We start from the raw sequence: 18,423 nt of genomic DNA, 5'->3' as shown, positions 1-18,423 counted from the left end.
CGTGGTCGAAAAAAACATGAAATTTAGCTTCTAGAGCTACTTTGGGCTTCTTTATTAATGGGCTTTTATATGGGCCTTACACAAAGGTAAACACTAAAAACTGTTGGATTTCATATTTGAGTCAGTTTCGGTTGGAAATAACAGAGGAAAACATATTAACTTGTGATAAACACTGCCATCATTGTGCCAATGCTCATCTCAGTTCACCTTTTAAAACAAGTGATGCTTGTCTTACACCTCTAGAGACTCTCCATATCTGGTGCTGAACATTTTCCCAAGATGCTTTTGTGTCTAGCTTCTTTGCATTCTCGATTGCATCATCAACACCAGGGAATGATTTTGAACCGTAGTCATCGTACTTGGATGGTCCGTATACCAAATGCTTGTACCATGGTCTTTCCGACAGTCCATCTCGGTCTGTCATAGCTCTCTCCGCCACCATTAATCTGTCATTTAGCTCTCTCACTTTTAGTGCTCCTTTAATTCCCTGCACATACATGTCAACTCAAAGACTTACTCTCTCAGTAACTAATTTTACTTGTCACTTTGTCAAATGTAAAACCAGTGCCGTTACTAGGCCTGGGCACTAATACCCGTTACCCGTACTCGACCCGTTACTCGGCTTGTACACGTCCCGGAAAAAAGGGTACCTGCAACTTTAGGGTGGAGTGAAGGGTATTATAATTATATTACCCATGAGTAAGGGACGAGTATAGGGTATTAGTTCAATTTTCAATACTCGTCCCGTTATTCGTCCCTTTACCCGTTTTGTTATCCGACCCGTAAATACCCGTTACTATTTTGTATTATTATTATATATTATTAATTTATAATCTATAGTTAAAGTTAAAGTCTAAGTTCAATTTAGCCCCATTGAAATGATATATACAAAACCCAATTCAATTAATATATCCACAAGACCACAACCCAATTGAATTAATATGTTATATATAGACCATAAACTAGCAAATTAGTCTCCTTCTCCAGTCTCCACTACACGGCAGCTTACGGAAGAACGAAAACATGAAATTATAAGTTTTTATTTTTAAAGTTTGTAATTTTATAATTTTTGAGACTATGTTGCATACATTTATGAGTTCTTTTTTTCGTATTTTTATGAGTTCTTCCTTTTTTGGATTTTGGAATATGAAATTATTGACATTTATTATTTAAAAAGTCAACTATTTTTTACCGGGTACCCGTTTTTTCAGATATCCGATAAAGGGTCGGGTATTTAAAGGGTCAACTATTTTTTATCGGGTACCCGTTATTTAAGGGTCGAGTACGAGTAATTTTTTTCTATTACCCGTAAGGGTGGGATCGGGTAAAGAGTATCAAAAAATTCAAGGGTACTCGTCCCGTGTCCAGGCGATGTTAGGCCCGTTACCTCTTTCTCTTTATTTATCCCTTGTGCAGACGTAGATAGATCATCGATCGATTTGATTAACGGAGAAACATCTATGCTATGGCCTAGCTTCTCCACATCCTCCGCACTTTTCTGTTCATGCATGGTAGATAAACACCATTACAGTAATTTTTTTCCCATTAGTTTCTTTGGTCATATGTAAAAAGATATCAATTAGTAGTTACCTTGAGTTCTGATGCATAGGTGATATAGTTGAATGGTAAGACTTCCTCGTCTGCTAACCGAAGAGCGACCAAACCAAATACACTAGCCATTGCGACATGTCGATGAAACATCGGGTCTCCAAATTTCTCCATCCAAGTGAAGTCATCATAGATGGAGTGATACACTGGATAGCCTGTTATTTACTTATAGTTATAATTAATAATGATCAGTTTCTAAATCATGAGTAAAAAGCTTATTGACTAAGTGATTATACAATAGACCATGATGTTTAGCTCATCTACTGTTTCGGAGATCTACCTCCTCCAAAACGCATGTCAACGGCTGAAACGCCAACATGTTGCACAAATGATGCGTAATCTGATCCTGTGCCCCCTAATCTTCCGATCTTCACATACCAAGTATACAAATCAGTTTTAACCATTTAGACAAAACTCTTAATCTAACGTCCTAGTCTTATCACTTACCTCAACAGAGTTTCTTGATCCTATCCAAGAATCGTAGATTGTTTGCGTTGCGTTATCTGGATCCTGGACCTGTAGAATAGTTAAACCAAAAAAAGCTTGATAATGTGACATTGCAACAGAAACAGTTAACACTTACCATTCAAGATTGCTCAAAAGACTGTTATATTCCACCCAAAATGCTTTTAAAAAGTACCTCTTGAGCCGCTAGTTTTATTAATTCATCGAGTTGTGGAGTTGCAGAGGCATGAAACCCGGGGCCAGATACTGCACAATCTACATTCATGTAGGCCACTGCTCTTGAACTTAGCATCTCTCTGTTTTCTTCTACCCATTCTGTAGACCCAATCTACATAAAACAAACACATCAAACCCTTAATTTTTTCTGCTTTGAACATTACATAAGTAGACATATAAAAAGTGTAATGTAGAGAGACTAGAGACCAGGGCATACTCCTCAGCATCCCAATTGCACAGAATAATCGTCCGTCTAGGCTTCCACCCTCTTTTTTGGAGCTTATCTAGTCTTTGTGCAATCTACAATAGTTTCAAGATCTCTCTCATTGCAAATGAAACAATCTAAATCCTTCAACATGTACATAAACTTTACTCGCCTCCAAAAGCACCGCAGTCCCACTGTTCGGATCAACAGCTCCGTAGGTCCAAGCGTCTCGATGGTTTCCAAGAATCACATATCTAATCAATTCATCCATATACAATCAGAAGTTACCTTTAGTCTATTTCCACTCATATATATATAAGAATGTACCTATCAGGCTCTTCTTCTCCTTGAATCACTCCAATAACATTCTCAATCTTGGCTATAACAGTTTCCCCCTAAATCCAAGACTCCAATAACTCAAATCCCTTAACGTTAAGTAACACACATCATCTCATCTAAACACACAAATTCACTCACAGTATAACTCAGGTTCAAGATCCCATGTCCAGGTCCAACTGGATAAACATCACCATCAGCAACATCTCCAACAACAGTCTTCAGAATCACTTCTGCATCAGCCGCAGAAATAGGCAAGGAAGGTATGAGAGGAGCATCACCGCTCAACTCAACAGCCTCATCAGATAATCTCTCACACCCTTCAACACTAGCCCACCCAGGAGTCGTCGGATCACCCAACCCATTATAAACAGTACCAACCTAAACCCCACTCGGTGGCATCCTTCTACTCTCCGGAAACCACTCATCTCCGCCGTAATCTCTCTTGTCAGTGTATATCACAACACCTACAGCTCCAGCCTCATACGCGTTCTGCACAATATCTCCTCTGTAAATCTGACCGTACCTCGCAACCACAACGGCTCCAGAGACATTCACACCCATCTCTTTCTTGACTCTCACGAAATCTTCCACTCGTCCGTATTTTGCATAAACCACTGGCCCTGAGACATTACCTGACTTAGCGTACCCATGAAAAGTAGGCATCACTTCATCTGCATAAGGACTGTCTCCAACTTGTTCTTGCTCCAACTTGAAAGTGATAGGGTTTGCTGATTCCGTTGGCGTTAATACCAAAGAGCGATGAACTGGGTAAGTTAAAGATACTTGGTAAGAAACGACGTGTGATTTGAGTGAGGAGGAGGTGAAAACAGAGCGAACATACTCAGCGGCTTCGGCGTTGGCCACTGTACCGGCTACATGAGGGCGGCGCGTGAGGGTACGGAGGTTTAGAGCGACTGAAGCGTTGTCGGAGAAGGAAGCAGTGTGAAGACTAGGTGAAATCGTGTTGACCAAGCTATGACTCAACAAGACAAACACACTCCCAAGCTTAACTCAAGACCTAATCAAGGTTGGTGTAAACTAAACCATGGTCAGGTATGCTTTTGGGACCACACATGGAGGAAACGGACACATTGCAGAACAAAGCATTGTAAGGTTGTCCTCTAGTGATTTCAAATGTTGCAGTGGTGTTTGTTCTTTTGTGCAACCGCGTCTTTGGGTGAGCTGGACTAGCGACCAAAGGTTGTTGCAGCTGCTTTAGGTCAGGGCACGAGGTCTGAAGATGTCTCCTATAAAAGGAACATTTAAGGAGAGATCGCAGTCACGGTTGGTGTGCGATAGAGAGAGAGAGAAGAGAGAAAACTTGTAAAAGCATAAACTCATTCTAGTTTTCTCTAAGTATAGGATATTACAGAGTGAGCTCTAAGTGCTAGTGAAGGGCATTAGAGTGGATCACTTGTGGTTCCTATTGTGTCCTCTATCTGAATCTAGTGGATTCCGAGTCACAGACTCGGCCAGACGTAGCTCCCTTGTTAACGGGAGTGAACTGGATAAAGTTTGAGTGTGTGCTCCTGCTTTTATTTTTCTTTCCACTACACTCTCTGTTTTTTCTTTCCCTCTCTGTTTCTCAAGATCTCTCTCTTCTACTTTTCACAACATTCTGTTCTTGGTTGTTCGGTTCTCTTTTCTCAAGGAAAAGTCGACACCTTCGAGTTAAGATTTCCCAACAAGTGGTATCAGAGCATTGGTTCGTTGTTCACGGTTCTGTAGAGTCCATCAACACGGAGAACCATGTCATCGGCAAGGATAGAGGTTGAAAAGTTTGACGGTCGTGGAGACTACACCATGTGGAAGAGAAACTTTTGGCTCACCTAGATATTCTGGGTTTGAGTGTTGCTCTTAAAGAAGATGAAGCTATGGTGGAAAAAGATTCAGATGAGAAGCCATCTGAAGAGGAAACCAAAGAGGAGAAACAAAGGTTAGAAGTACTAGAAGAAAAAAGGAGAAAGGCTCGCAGTACCATCGTTCTAAGTGTTTCTGATAGGGTCCTAAGGAAGATCAAGAAGGAGCAGACTGCAGCTGCTATGATAAGCGCTCTGGACAAGCTGTACATGTCCAAAGCTTCTTCCCAACCGGATCTATCTTAAGCAAAAGCTATACGGCTTCAAGACAGTGGCGGACGCACGTTGACCGTGGGTGTGGCACGTGCCCCACTCTATTTTTTTATTTTCCTTGAATAAATAGTATAATATTTATTTATATACCCTCTAATTTAATTATTAATCTTATTAGTGCCCCATACTAAATATTTGTCTGTATCCGCCCTGCTTCAAGATGTCAGAAAATCTGAGTATTGAAGGTAATATCGATGAATTCCTTCATACTGTAGCCGACTTAGAACATACCAATGTTATAGTTTCTGATGAGGATCAAACCATACTATTGTTGATGTCGTTACCGAAGCCTTTTGATCAGTTAAGGGATACATTGAAATATGGTTCTGGGAGGACCACCTTAACGTTAGATGAAGTTATTGTAGCTACTTACTCAAAAGAACTTGAGTTTGGGTCTAACAAGAAGAGCATCAAGGGTCAGGCTGAGGGTCTCTATGTCAATGACAAGGCAGAGACAAGAGGAAGAACTGAGCAGAAGGACAAAAACTCCAAATCTCATAGATCTAGATCTAAGTTTAGAACCAGGAAGGGATGTTGGACCTGTGGAGAGGAGGGACATTTCAAAAACTCTTGTCCCAACAAGAACAAAGCTCAGTCGCAGCCCAAAAATCAAAACGGCAACAAAGGAACCTCATCAAGCGGTAAAGGGAACTTAGCTGAAGCTATGGCTCTCTATGTTTCAGAAGCTTTGTCGTCTACAGATATACATCTAGAAGATGAATGGATTATGAATACTGGCTGCAGTTACCATATGACTCACAAGCGAGAATGGTTTGAAGATTTAAACGAAGATGTTGGAGGATCAGTAAGAATGGGAAACAAGACGATGTCTCAAGTAAAGGGAATTGGCTCAGTTAGAGTCAAGAATGAAGATGGTCAGACTGTTCTGCTTGCGAATGTGAGATACATTCTAGATCGATCAAACAATAACTCTGAATAATACTTGTATTGATTAAGGATCTGAGAAATGAAATAGAGATGAGATTACAAATCAAGGATGAGAGAAGAGTCAATCTGAGAAAGCGTGATCAACATTGATCACTCTTGAGCACATCACTCAAGATCTCAAGCACATCGCAAGAGAATAACAAACTCAGAATCAATTCCCCCCCCCCGAGGAAGACGATACAACGGCTCTTATAACCTTCAACGTCTAACCGCAAACGCTCTGTTTCACTCCGAGTCTTCTACTTCGTTTGACTTGAGCTGACCAGTCAACTCTCGTTTTTCTTTTGACTCAAGCGATGCTGACGTGGCCTTTGGCTTCTTACGATAATAAGACTGATGAATCTTATCAATACTCCCTCCCCGGAGAAACAGCTTGTCCTCAAGCGTGAATTGGGGAAACAACTGCACAAAATCCTTCGAGAGCATCCAAGAATCTTCAGACTCCGGTCTGTCAAACCAACGAACCAAAAACTCCCTACCACCCGTAGCATCATAACGCACCTCCAAAATTTGTTCAGGAAACATAAACTCATCTTCAATTACTTCCGGAGGATCAGTATATTGTACGTGCTAAGGATCACCAATCACCTTCTTAAGCTGGGAGACATAAAAGACATTGTGAAGCTTAGCACTGTCCGGAAGCTTAAGTTTGTATGCCACAGCTCCAACACGTTCCAACACCAAGAAGGGACCAAAGAACTTGGCAGCAAGCTTTTGACAAGAACGCTTCACCAGAGACATTTGACGATACGGTTGAAGTTTGAGATAAACCCAATCCCCTACTGCAAATTCAACATCGCGCCGATGCTTATCAGTCTGACGCTTCATCAAATCCTGGGCTCGCTGTAGGTTTCCCCGAATATGTGTCAACATCAGGTCTCTCTCTCGTAACTGCACCTCCAACTCCCAATTAGCCGTGGAACCTTGCTCAAAAGCCAATAAGGATGGTGGGTCACGACCATAAACCATCTTGAATGGCGTTGTCTTGATAGCAGTATGGTAAGCTGTGTTATATGAATACTCAACCCAGGCCAGATATTTGAACCAAGTGCGTGGATGACTAGAAGCAAAGCAACGAAGGTAAGTCTCTAAGCACCTGTTTAAAACCTCTGTCTGACCGTCTGTTTGGGGGTGATACGCCGTACTAAACTTCAGTTTAGTATCTGCCAAACGAAACAATTCTCGCCAAACACTTCCCACAAACACCTTGTCCCGATCAGAAACGATAGACTTTGGAAAACCATGAAGCTTCACCACCTCCAAAACAAACTTGTTAGCCACATCCATTGCCTTAAAAGGGTGTTTAAGTCCCAAAAAATGTGCTGCCTTGCTCAAACGATCAACAACCACCAGTATAACATTGATGCCATTCGATGTTGGCAATCCTTCGATAAAATCCAAAGATATATCTTCCCAAATGGCCGTAGGAATAGGCAATGGTTGTAACAGTCCTGCTGGTGCTAATGTTGAATATTTGTGAGTTTGGCAAATTGCACATTCAGTAACATACCTCTTAACGTCCTTGTACATTCCTTCCCAGTGGAACAGAGATTGAATCCGTTTGAGAGTTTTCAATATACCAGCATGCCCTCCAATCTTGCTACCGTGAAACTCATGAAAAAGCAGAGGAATAAACTCTGAAGATTTTGAAATCACCAACCTCTGTTTATACCACAGCTTGTCGCCAATTAAGTGATAATGGGTCTGATGCGCAGGATTATCCAATTGTTTGATCAAAGCTTGAATAGCAGAATCGGACTCAATCTCCTTGTAAATATCTTGTAACTGTATCGCAGTCGGAACCATCAAAGCTGTTAGAGCCACTGATACAGGATGAGGAATCCGAGATAGTCCATCTGCCACCTTATTCTCCACACCTGGTTTGTAGATGATATCCATATCATAACCCAGAAGCTTAGTTAACCAAGGCTGATACTCCATGTTGACCTCCTTTTGTTCCAACAAAAATTTCAAACTTCGCTGATCAGTGTGTATTTCAAACTTTCTTCCCAGCAAATAGTTGCTTCCATTTCAAGACTGCCATCACAATAGCCATAAGCTCCCTTTCATAAGCTGGTTTGAGTTGCTCACGAGCCGTTAAACCATGACTGAAATAGGCTAATGGTCGTTTATCTTGAATAAGAACTGCTCCTACTCCTGTCCCTGAGGCATCAGTCTCCAAAATGAAAGTTTTGTCAAAGTCCGGTAATCCCAACACCGGTACTGTCGACATTGCACTCTTCAAGCTGTTAAAGGCTTCTTGTGCTAAAAAACTCCATTGAAAATTATCCTTCTTCAGTAACTCAGTCAGAGGCTTAGCGATGATCCCATAATTTTTAACAAACTTCCTGTAATAGCCTGTCAGCCCTAAAAATCCTCTCAACTACTTGATATTAGTAGGGATAGGCCATTGTAACATCGCCTCTGTTTTTACTGTATCCGTAGCAACCCCCTCTTTTGAGATGATATAACCAAGATATTCAACACTAGCTGCCCCAAACAAACATTTCTTCTGATTTGCAAATAACACATTGTCCTGTAATAGTTGTAAAACCATCCCCAAGTGTTGCACATGATCCTCCAAACTGTGACTATACACCAATATGTCATCGAAGAAGACCACAACAAACTTGCGCAAATAAGGTTTGAATACCTTGTTCATCAATGCCTGAAATGTGGCAGGGGCATTGGTGAGGCCAAAAGACATAACCAAAAACTCGTAGTGGCCTTCTAATGTACGAAATGCTGTTTTCATAACATCACTCTCCTTCATGCGTATTTGGTGATAGCCTGAACGCAAGTCGATCTTCAAAAAATAACAGCACCATGTAACTCATCTAGTAGCTGGTCGATAACCGGAATGGGAAACTTATCTGGGACTGTTGCTCCATTTAAGGCCCTGTAATCAACAGAAAATCTCCAGGAAGAGTCCTTTTTCTTGACCAGAAGAACCGGACTCGAGAATGGGCTATTACTAACTCGGATGATACCTGATGTTAGCATTTCGCCTACCATACGCTCCATCACCTCTTTTGTGGCATGTGGATACCTGTACGGACGAACTGTGATAGATTGAACGCCAGGCTTGAGAGTAATGCCATGCTCCTGACCCCGAAATGGTGGTAACCCAACAGGTACAGCAAAAACAGCCGTGAACTTCTCGAGAAGCTTGGCAATAAATGGATCGACCACCAAACTAGACTGAGAAAGTTGAGCAGAATTTAGCTCAGTTGTACCGTCCTGTAACAAACAACGTTGGACTGGAGCTTCCAAAGTCTTCATAGATATGGAGGGACCGTGTAAGGAAGGATCTCCCCAAAGAGTGACTCTCTTGCCTTTATATGTGAAAGTCCATTCCTGCAATTTCCAATCCACTTCACATCTCCCCAAAGTTTCTAGCCACTGTACTCCAAGTATGATATCTACTCCACCCACTTCAAGCGAAATAAATTCACTCTCAAATTCTTCACCACCTAGTTGGAACTGAACTCTCTTACAAACACTAGAACCGTGCACAAACGCACCATTTCCTAATAACACTTCCAAGCTTCCAGCCGCATGAGTTTTAAGTTTAACATTATTAACCACTGATGGTGTAATAAAATTGTGTGAAGCTCCAGAATCCAATAGTACTACCACTCTACACTTGCCAATAAGGCCTACCATTTTTGTTGTCCTTGGAGAATGGAGACCGAGAAAAGAGTTAAGAGATAAGCATCTCACTTCTGGAGTCTGAACTATCTCCTCTAGTTCATCGATCTGTATCCCCTCAACCATCACTTCCAGTTCTAAACCATCCACGACAGTCAAGATTTGCAACTTTTTCAAGGGACATATGTGCCCGCGAGAGTATCTACCTTTGCATTTAAAACAAATGCCTTTGCTTCTCATCGCATCCAATTCTTCTGATGTATTTCGCTGTCGTGGTGGAGCTGTTTGTTTCACAGTCGCCACATTTTGTACTCCTTGACCCGTACCACCAGACAATAACAAAGGTTTAGTAGCTGGAAGGGCAACTGGAGGTCGTGAAACAAACTGTTTAGTTTGTGTTACAGGCTTGTTCTCCTTCTCACTGAGCAATTGACAAAAAGAGCTTGATTCCATTCTTAGCACAGCAGCCTTTTGAAAATCAATGCCTTTAGGTTCCTTCATCTTAATCACTTCTTTCATTTCCTGCTTCAAGCCATTGTAAAAAATCTTCTCCAAGTGGGAGTCATCCAAACCCGAGACTTGAGCAGATAAATCTTCAAATTCCGGGACATAAGCAGCCACTGTTCCAGTTTGTTTAATCGCAAACAACCTGTTTCCAGGATCCGCTTCAATAGATTCTCCAAACGAAGCAATAGTCTCTGCTTGAATTCAGTCCAAGAACGAAACTCTCTACGGTTCATCTCCCAATTAAACCATTTCAGAACATCTCCTTCAAGGCTTAATGCTACCATATCAAGTTTATCAAAATCAGAGTAACGACATACGCGAAAGAATCTCTCCACCTTAGATAACCACTCGTACACTTGAGATCCATCAAAAACTGGCATATCTATCTTCCGCAATAGGCTAGCTCTATTCTCCAGTGGTAGATTCCGATCATTCTCCAGTGGTAGATTCCGATCATCAGAAACACGCGGATAAGGATCAGGATTATACAGTACCTGCGGTGGTGGACTCGACGATTCTGGTTGCTCTGGTCGTTTCCCCAGCTGAATTTCAACTCGCGCTAAGGCACTGAGTACTGATTGTAACGTCGCATCCAGCGATTGGATCTTATCTTCGTGTGCCACCTTCGATTGAACCAACCGGTGGTATCCGCCGTGTAAGAATTGCATAAGGTTCTCCGTGGAGTTATCCTGGAAGTTTGCCGACTCGATCGGCTCCGATTCACTCGGTTCCGCCATCGCGATCTAAACAATCCAGTTATGCCGCACCAATGATAGATTCTAGATCGATCAAACAATAACTCTGAATAATACCTGTATTGATTAAGGATCTGAGAAATGAAATAGAGATGAGATTACAAATCAAGGATGAGAGAAGAGTCAATCTGAGAAAGCGTGATCAGCATTGATCACTCTTGAGCACATCACTCAAGATCTCAAGCACATCGCAAGAGAATAACAAACTCAGAATCAATTCCCCCCCCCTCCCCGAGGAAGACGATACAATGGCTCTTATAACCTTCAACGTCTAACCGCAAACGCTCTGTTTCACTCCGAGTCTTCTACTTCGTTTGACTTGAGCTGACCAGTCAACTCTCGTTTTTCTTTTGACTCAAGCGATGCTGACGTGGCCTTTGGCTTCTTACGATAATAAGACTGATGAATCTTATCACATGGACAGAAACCTCTTGTCACTGGGAACTTTTGAGAAAGCAGGCAACAAATTCGAATCAGAAAATGGAGTTATGAAAATCATGGCAGAGAACAAGGTTTTACTTACAGGGAGAAGGTATGACACTCTCTATTTGCTGCAATGGAGACCTGCAACTGCAGAATCACTTACTGTAGAGAGGAGATCAGATGACACTGTTCTTTGGCATTGACGATTGGGGCACATGAGTCAGAAAAACATGACCCTCTTACTGAGGAAAGGTCTTCTTGACAAGAAAAAGGTTTCTACTCTAGAAACTTGCGAAGATTGCATATATGGCCGAGCAAAGAGAGTGGGATTCACCTTGGCTCAGCATGACACTAGAGAGAAGCTGGAATATGTCAATACTTTATCTCATGACATTGTGGGGGGCTCCATCAGTGCCACTTTCTCTTGGTAAATGTCAATACTTTATCTCATTTATTGATGATTACACAAGGAAAGTGTGGGTTTATTTTCTGAAAATAAAGGTTGAAGCTTTCGAGAAATTCACTGAGTGGATTAATATGGTGGAGAACCAAAGAAACAAGAAAGTGAAGACTCTAAGGACCGACAATGGACTTGAGTTTTGCAACAGGTTGTGTGATGAGTATTGCATGTCAAAGGGAATTCAACGACACTGGGCGTGTGCCTACACACCGCAACAAAACGGTGTTGCAGAGCGCATGAACTGAACCATCATGGAGAAAGTCAGAAGCATGCTCAGTGACTCTGGTCTCCCAAAGAGATTCTGGGCAGAGGCTACGCATACGGCGGCCATCCTCATCAACAAAACACCATCATCAGCTCTGAATTTTGACATACCGGATAAGAGATGGTATGGCAAGCAACCGGTATATAGCTATTTGAGAAGATTTGGGTGCATTGCATTTGCACACACTGATGATGGAAAACGAAGTCCTAGAGCAAAGAAAGGCATTCTTGTGGGATATCCTATTGGAGTCAAAGGTTACAAAATTTGGTTACTTGAAGATAAGAAGTGTGTGGTGAGCTGAAATGTTGTTTTTCAGGAAAATAATTCATACAAAGATGTAGCAGTGAGAAAGGAAACCGAAATTGAAGAAGGTGATGCTCCTCCCACCTCTTATCTGGATTTAGATCTTGACAGTGAAGAAATTGTTACCTCAGGTGGAGATCCTACGACTCCTCAAGATGTTCAGTCGCCTGCAAGATCGATTCCTCCAATTCCAACACACCATGATGCAAGTGAGGATGTGAAGACTGAAATAAATCAGTCTCCTCTAAGCTATCACTTAGTGAGAGACCGAGCTAGGAGAATAGTCAATGCTCCTAGACGCTTTGAGATGAAGATTATCTAGCAGAGGCTCTCTACACTACAGAGGATGGTGGAGAAATCGAACCATCCAGTTACAGTGAAGCTAAAAGAGACTTAAATTGGGAAGAGTGGAAGCGTGCAATGGATGAAGAAATGGAGTCACAAACCAAGAACCATACTTGGACAGTGGTCAAGAGACCAACAAATCAGAGGATTATGGGGAGCAGGTGGATTTACAAATATAAACTTGGAATCCCAGGGGTTGAAGAACCAAGATTTAAAGCAAGAATGGTAGCCAAGGAGTATGCTCAAAGAGAAGGAATTGACTACTACGAAGTCTTTGCTCCTGTAGTCAAGCACGTCACTATCAAGGTCTTACTCTCCATAGTTGCTCAAGAGGATCTTGAACTAGAGCAACTTGACGTTAAAACGGCATTTCTCCACGGAGAACTTAAAGAGAAGATCTACATGACTCCTCCTGAGGTATTTGAGTCGATGTTTGGAGAAGACAAATTTTGTCTTCTCAATAAATCACTGTACGGGTTAAAGCAAGCGCCAAAACAGTGGAATGAGAAATTTGACATGTATATGTCAGAGATCGGTTTTATGCGAAGCGAATATGACAGCTGCGCATACGTCAAAGAATTGGGAGACAATTCACTAATCTACTTACTCATCTATGTGGATGATATCTTGGTGGCATCCAGGAACAAAGAGGCCATTGAACAGCTGAAAAGAGAACTGAGTCAGAAATTCGAGATGAAGGACTTAGGAGCTGCGAAGAAGGTTCTGGGCATGGAAATTGTCAGAAACAGAGCAGAAGGGACTCTGTGGTTGTCACAATAAGGTTATCTAAACAAGATTCTAGAGACATTCAATATGAAGGAAGCTAAGCACGTATTAACTCCATTAGGAGCCGAGATCAAGATGCGTGCAGCAACAGAAGAGAAATTGGCTCGGGACGAAGAATACCTGAAGTCAGTTCCCTACTGCAGTGCAGTTGGAAGCATCATGTATGCCATGATAGGCACACGTCCCGACCTTGCTTACCCTGTTGGAATTATAAGCCGTTTCATGAGCCAACCCATCCGTGATCACTGGCATGGAGTCAAGTGGGTGTTGCGATACATCAAGGGCTCTGTGAAAACAAAACTGCTCTACAAGAAGAGCTCAGATTTCAAGCTAGTTGGCTACTGTGATGCTGACTATGCTGGTGATTTTGACAAGAGGAGATCAACAACTGGTTTGGTGTTCACTCTTGGGAGAAACACCATAAGCTGGAAATCTGGACTGCAGAGAGTTGTCTCTATTTCAACTACTGAATCAGAATATATGGCATTCACCGAAGCTGTTAAGGAAGCTATTTGGTTGAAAGGCTTATTGAAAGAGTTTGGATATGAGCAAAAGAGCGTGGAGATCTTTTGTGATTCTGAAAGTGCTATTGCACTCTCCAAGAACAATGTGCATCATGAAAGAACTAAGCACATTGATGTCAAGCTTCACTATATCCGAGAGGTGATTGCAAATGGTGATGTTGATGTGGTGAAGATTTCTACAGAAAAGAACCCTGTAGATATCTTTACAAAGATATTGGCTGTAGGCAAGTTTCAGGCTGCTTTGAACTTGCTACAGGTCAGGCCTGAGTAATAAAACTCAGGGAAACCGAGTCCGGAATCCTGCAACTAGATTCATAAGGTACTCTCTCTATTCTACTCGTGCTAGTTTACGATTTGTCATCATGATTTCAGGTGGAGAATTGTGAAGACTAGGTGAAATCGTGTTGACCAAGCTATGACTCAACAAGACAAACACACTCCCAAGCTTAACTCAAGACCTAATCAAGGTTGGTGTAAACTAAACCATGGTCAGGTATGCTTTTGGGACCACACATGGAGGAAACAGACACATTGCAGAACAAAGCATTGTACGGTTGTCCTCTAGTGATTTCAAATGTTGCAATGGTGTTTGTTCTCTTGTGCAACCGCGTCTTTGGGTGAGCTGGACTAGCGATCAAAGGTTGTTGCAGCTGCTTTAGGTCAGGGCACGCGGTCTGAAGATGTCTCCTATAAAAGGAGCATTTAAGGAGAGATCACAGTCACGGTTGGTGTGCGATAGAGAAAGAGAGAAGAGAGAAAACTTGTAATAGCATAAACTCATTCTAGTTTTCTCTAAGTATAGGATATTACAGAGTGTGCTCTAAGTGCTAGTGAAGGGCATTAGAGTGGATCACTTGTGGTTCCTATTGTGTTCTCTATCTGAATCCAGTGGATTCCGAGTCACAGACTCGGCCAGACGTAGCTCCCTTGTTAACGGGAGTGAACTGGATAAAGTTTGAGTGTGTGCTCCTGCTTTTATTTTTCTTTCCACTACACTCTCTGTTTTTTCTTTCCCTCTCTGTTTCTCAAGATCTCTCTCTTCTACTTTTCACAACATTCTGTTCTTGGTTGTTCGGTTCTCTTTTCTCAAGGAAAAGTCGACACCTTCGAGTTAAGATTTCCCAACAAGCGGAGAGAAAGAGTTCGTGGTAGTGATGTTTTGGTGAAGAAGAGAAGAGGAAGGAGTAAGATAAAGCAGCGATTATGAAGGCGAGAGCTGTTGACTTGGACATTATCAATGAAGCTTTCTTTCTTCTTCTTTTTAGATAATCAGCAATGGTGTATTAGAGTGTGATGGTTTTCTAATAAGGGATTTGATGTTTGCAATTATTGATCTTCAGAGGAATCTGTAACCTTTTTAATATCATAATCCTGCACTTTGCTTACATAAATTATTATCACATCATATTGATTTTGGGTCCCATTGGTGAACATAACATAAAATGTTTTTTTCTGCGAGAAGAAAATACAAAAAAAATGACCACTTCCGCACCATTGATTAAGTCATTTTAAAGCACATCCGCCAACCCCAACCTACTACATAAAAGACTTGTGTAGTTTTTGACTCTGTTTCAAAATACATTGGACCACACGGCAATTCTTACATGTTTCGGAAAAAAACATATTTAAGTGGTGTATCGCAAGATGGGACTTGGTCGGCAATGTTTGGCTGTTGCAAATGGGCGTCGAGTCATTGGAATGAGGTGTGCATGTATGTGAAATGTTAAAAAATCTATATTTTTATTTTATTAAAAGGAAAAAAAAATGTACATTATTATAATTAGGTAGAATGGTAAACAAAAAAAGTGTAATGGTTAGAGTTTGATCCATTCAGAGCCGTCTATGAAGGTAAGAGATATAAAAGGCTTAGCTTCGTCGTCAGTGAGCTCTCTTGCCCAAGCTACCCTCCCTGCATAGTTTGCTCCTGCTCCTGTGCACTTGTACTGCCCATAGAACACCGTCCTGCACAAAGAAATTACAGTTACTTTTTTGAAAAACATTCACATATTTTTTTCTGTACAAATGCGTTTTTCAGCACTAGAAGAGACGATGCACGCCTACGTTAATGGCTTTAATTTTCAATATATCTATACAAATGCATGCGCACACACACAAAGTATATTATTATCAAAAGCAACGTTTTTGGGTAAAAAGACAAAAATTGAAGTCGGTCTGAGATGTGTAGTGGTGCAGTGGTGGGACATACGACTCTGTAATGGATGAGGCAACAAGATCATGTTTTGTAAAGTTGGACTGAAGTGTGTTGTACTATTATAATAAAGTATGGCATGTTCTCTTAGCTTGTTGAGTCAGAGCTACGTCGATTAACTATCGTTATATGTAATTTAAACGAGACCGAGTAAAGTAAACGTACATCTCACGGGAAGGGTCGCCCCAATTGTACCAGCCTCTAGGGAGGATGATGTTTTCCATATAGGTGTAAGCAAAGACGACTCTTGAGAAGGGACCCCATGCCCTCCCAAGGTATAATACACCTGTCCCTGTCACCTTACACTTCACGAACGAGAATCCGGTGTCCTCTAACACACTGCTCCTCCCCTGTGCCGTCACTGCTCCTAGCTTATCCGCTATTGCATGCACGTGGCACCCCTAAATACCAAGGACCAATCTAAAAATGCTTCACCACTGTAGAAAGTGCTCTCTAAGATGTTTTAGGAGAATAGAGAGACCACTAAGTAAGAATGCTTACCTCATAGAGAGAAAGGGCATTGCCAAAAATAAAGTCAACAGATCCCTCAATGTAACAGTCTTTGTAATAATGTCTTCCCAAATGATCATAGAGAGTGTCTTGAGCACCAAGCATTTTACACCCGAAGAAAGCTGCATTGTCTGCCGACACCCTCAATGCCACTGCCTGTTTTCCAATTGCGCCCGGCAAGGGGACCGGGGTCGTGTTCTATATACATATAAAAGCGCGGCTACGATGAGTTCACAATTTTTTTTTCTGATATCATACAACTATGAGTATATGGTACTAAGTAATAACTTACCTTGAAAGTGATGTTCTTGGCGACAAAGAAAGGAGAATTGACGGCAAAAGAGGCAGAGTTGAAGGTCCCCATGGGGTTGCCTTTTGAGTCAGGTGTTTGTGCTGTATCTCCCCATTCCACTATTGTCTTCTCTGCTCCTTCCCCTTCTATTGTTATGAATGCCTTCATTGGGGGTATGTTCACCTTCTCTCTACACATATATTGTCCCCCAAATTTTCATTATTATTTCGCTCGAATTGTTATATTTAATTTCTAAGAATAGCTATAGTACGAAATAGCAAGCTAGCATAACAATCTAAAATTATGGGCGATGAGCGTGGAGCATATGTGGACCACCCATGCGCTTTATAAACAGACAAAGACCCAAAATGTCACTATTAAAGTCAATTTCCTAGAGATTATGTTTGATAATACATCCAGCTTACAAAATTCCGAGTTCACGTGATCATATAGTGTTGATTTCGAGGGAGAGATCATTGATATGATTGCTATACATTTCTTTATTGATACGTGTCTCTTTTCAATTTCATAGACAATTTTGGCTCATTCATATGCAGGAAAGGACGATATGAAAAGATATGGAATCCCTATACTACTTAAATAGAGTGATAACAAATTGCAAAACTGCAAAACGTATATAGACAAAACTCAAGAATCTACGGTTCAGGCTGTTGTATCAATCTACAGCTGTGGTACCAATATTGATTTGATCAACTGCGAATTGTACCAAACACTATTTATTAATTAATTTATATATTAACCCTGCAAGATCGACCGAATTAATTAATGTTCTGTCTCCTATACCTCATTATTCAAATATATATTTTGATTAAAATGTTGTTACTCTAAAACTCATACTAATCACTTGTTATATATTAATAGTTATGTTAAAACGAGATAGTGGAAGAAATTAACGACTTGTGCTTACTTGTAAACTCCGGCATGAACTTTGATGACGACACGAACAAGGTTGATGAGAGGGAGAGAATCAACGGCGTCTTGGATTTTAGTGAAGTCACCTTTATTGGATTTCTTATGGACAGTGAGTGTATAAGAAGGGAAGAGTTTGTTCTTGGCGGCCTTGAACACTGAGTGTTTAAGGCTCCCAACAAATCTCACCCATTTCATGAACTCATCTTCCGGGTTTTGTGTCCGATCACTCGTCGTGTTTACATTCTTCTGGTGTCTTGGTCGTAACCGTAGACCTTTGGTGTGGCATTGTGTTTGAGTTGAACAAAGAAGGATAACGAGAAGGAGGAGAAGGAGAAAAAATAATTTGGGAGCTTTGGTTGAATTGAATTTGAGCATCTATACGACAATTAGAATCAGTTACACAAATATAAGAAGTTTTTTTTTTCTTTTGGATTTTGTTTTTTGTGTTTCGCCAAAGATACAAAGTACGACCAAAATAATATATGGCTATGTGATTTCTCAATATGTATGTGCATTTATATATATATATATATATATATATATATAT

The 18,423-nt window shown here is 41.1% G+C and overlaps 2 protein-coding genes and 1 pseudogene across 2 annotated transcripts; all 3 read right to left on the bottom strand.

Annotated features, from left to right (window-relative positions):
- On the bottom strand, positions 56–3,797 carry LOC104738058 (annotated as a pseudogene).
- On the bottom strand, positions 8,722–10,808 carry LOC104738057. The gene is made up of 2 exons (XM_010458297.1): positions 10,318–10,808; positions 8,722–10,213 (listed from the first exon to the last, which is right to left on the bottom strand). The coding sequence occupies exons 1-2, from the start codon at positions 10,806–10,808 to the stop codon at positions 8,722–8,724; spliced, it is 1,983 nt and encodes a 660-aa protein (XP_010456599.1).
- On the bottom strand, positions 15,679–18,382 carry LOC104736040 (probable pectinesterase 53). The gene is made up of 5 exons (XM_010455955.2): positions 17,872–18,382; positions 16,944–17,133; positions 16,643–16,849; positions 16,307–16,542; positions 15,679–15,894 (listed from the first exon to the last, which is right to left on the bottom strand). The coding sequence occupies exons 1-5, from the start codon at positions 18,249–18,251 to the stop codon at positions 15,747–15,749; spliced, it is 1,161 nt and encodes a 386-aa protein (XP_010454257.1). The 5' UTR covers positions 18,252–18,382; the 3' UTR covers positions 15,679–15,746.

This window comes from Camelina sativa, chromosome 13 (assembly GCF_000633955.1).
Source record: "Camelina sativa cultivar DH55 chromosome 13, Cs, whole genome shotgun sequence".
NCBI classification, from domain to species: Eukaryota; Viridiplantae; Streptophyta; class Magnoliopsida; order Brassicales; family Brassicaceae; genus Camelina; species Camelina sativa.
The sequence above is the reverse complement of the archived record's forward strand: the minus strand, read 5'-3'. Positions and strand labels throughout refer to the sequence as shown.

What these genes read in the sequence shown, in the direction of transcription:
- LOC104738057 (XM_010458297.1), bottom strand. Translation starts at nt 10,808, where the DNA reads ATGGCGGAACCGAGTGAATCGGAGCCGATCGAGTCGGCAAACTTCCAG. An exon ending in GAAGGAGATGTTCTGAAATG is followed by an intron (nt 10,214 to 10,317) that starts GTTTAATTGGGA and finishes TCCTGGAAACAG; the next exon opens with GTTGTTTGCGATTAAACAAA.
- LOC104736040 (XM_010455955.2), bottom strand. Translation starts at nt 18,251, where the DNA reads ATGCTCAAATTCAATTCAACCAAAGCTCCCAAATTATTTTTTCTCCTT. An exon ending in GTTCATGCCGGAGTTTACAA is followed by an intron (nt 17,134 to 17,871) that starts GTAAGCACAAGT and finishes ATATATGTGTAG; the next exon opens with AGAGAAGGTGAACATACCCC. An exon ending in CCAAGAACATCACTTTCAAG is followed by an intron (nt 16,850 to 16,943) that starts GTAAGTTATTAC and finishes ATATGTATATAG; the next exon opens with AACACGACCCCGGTCCCCTT.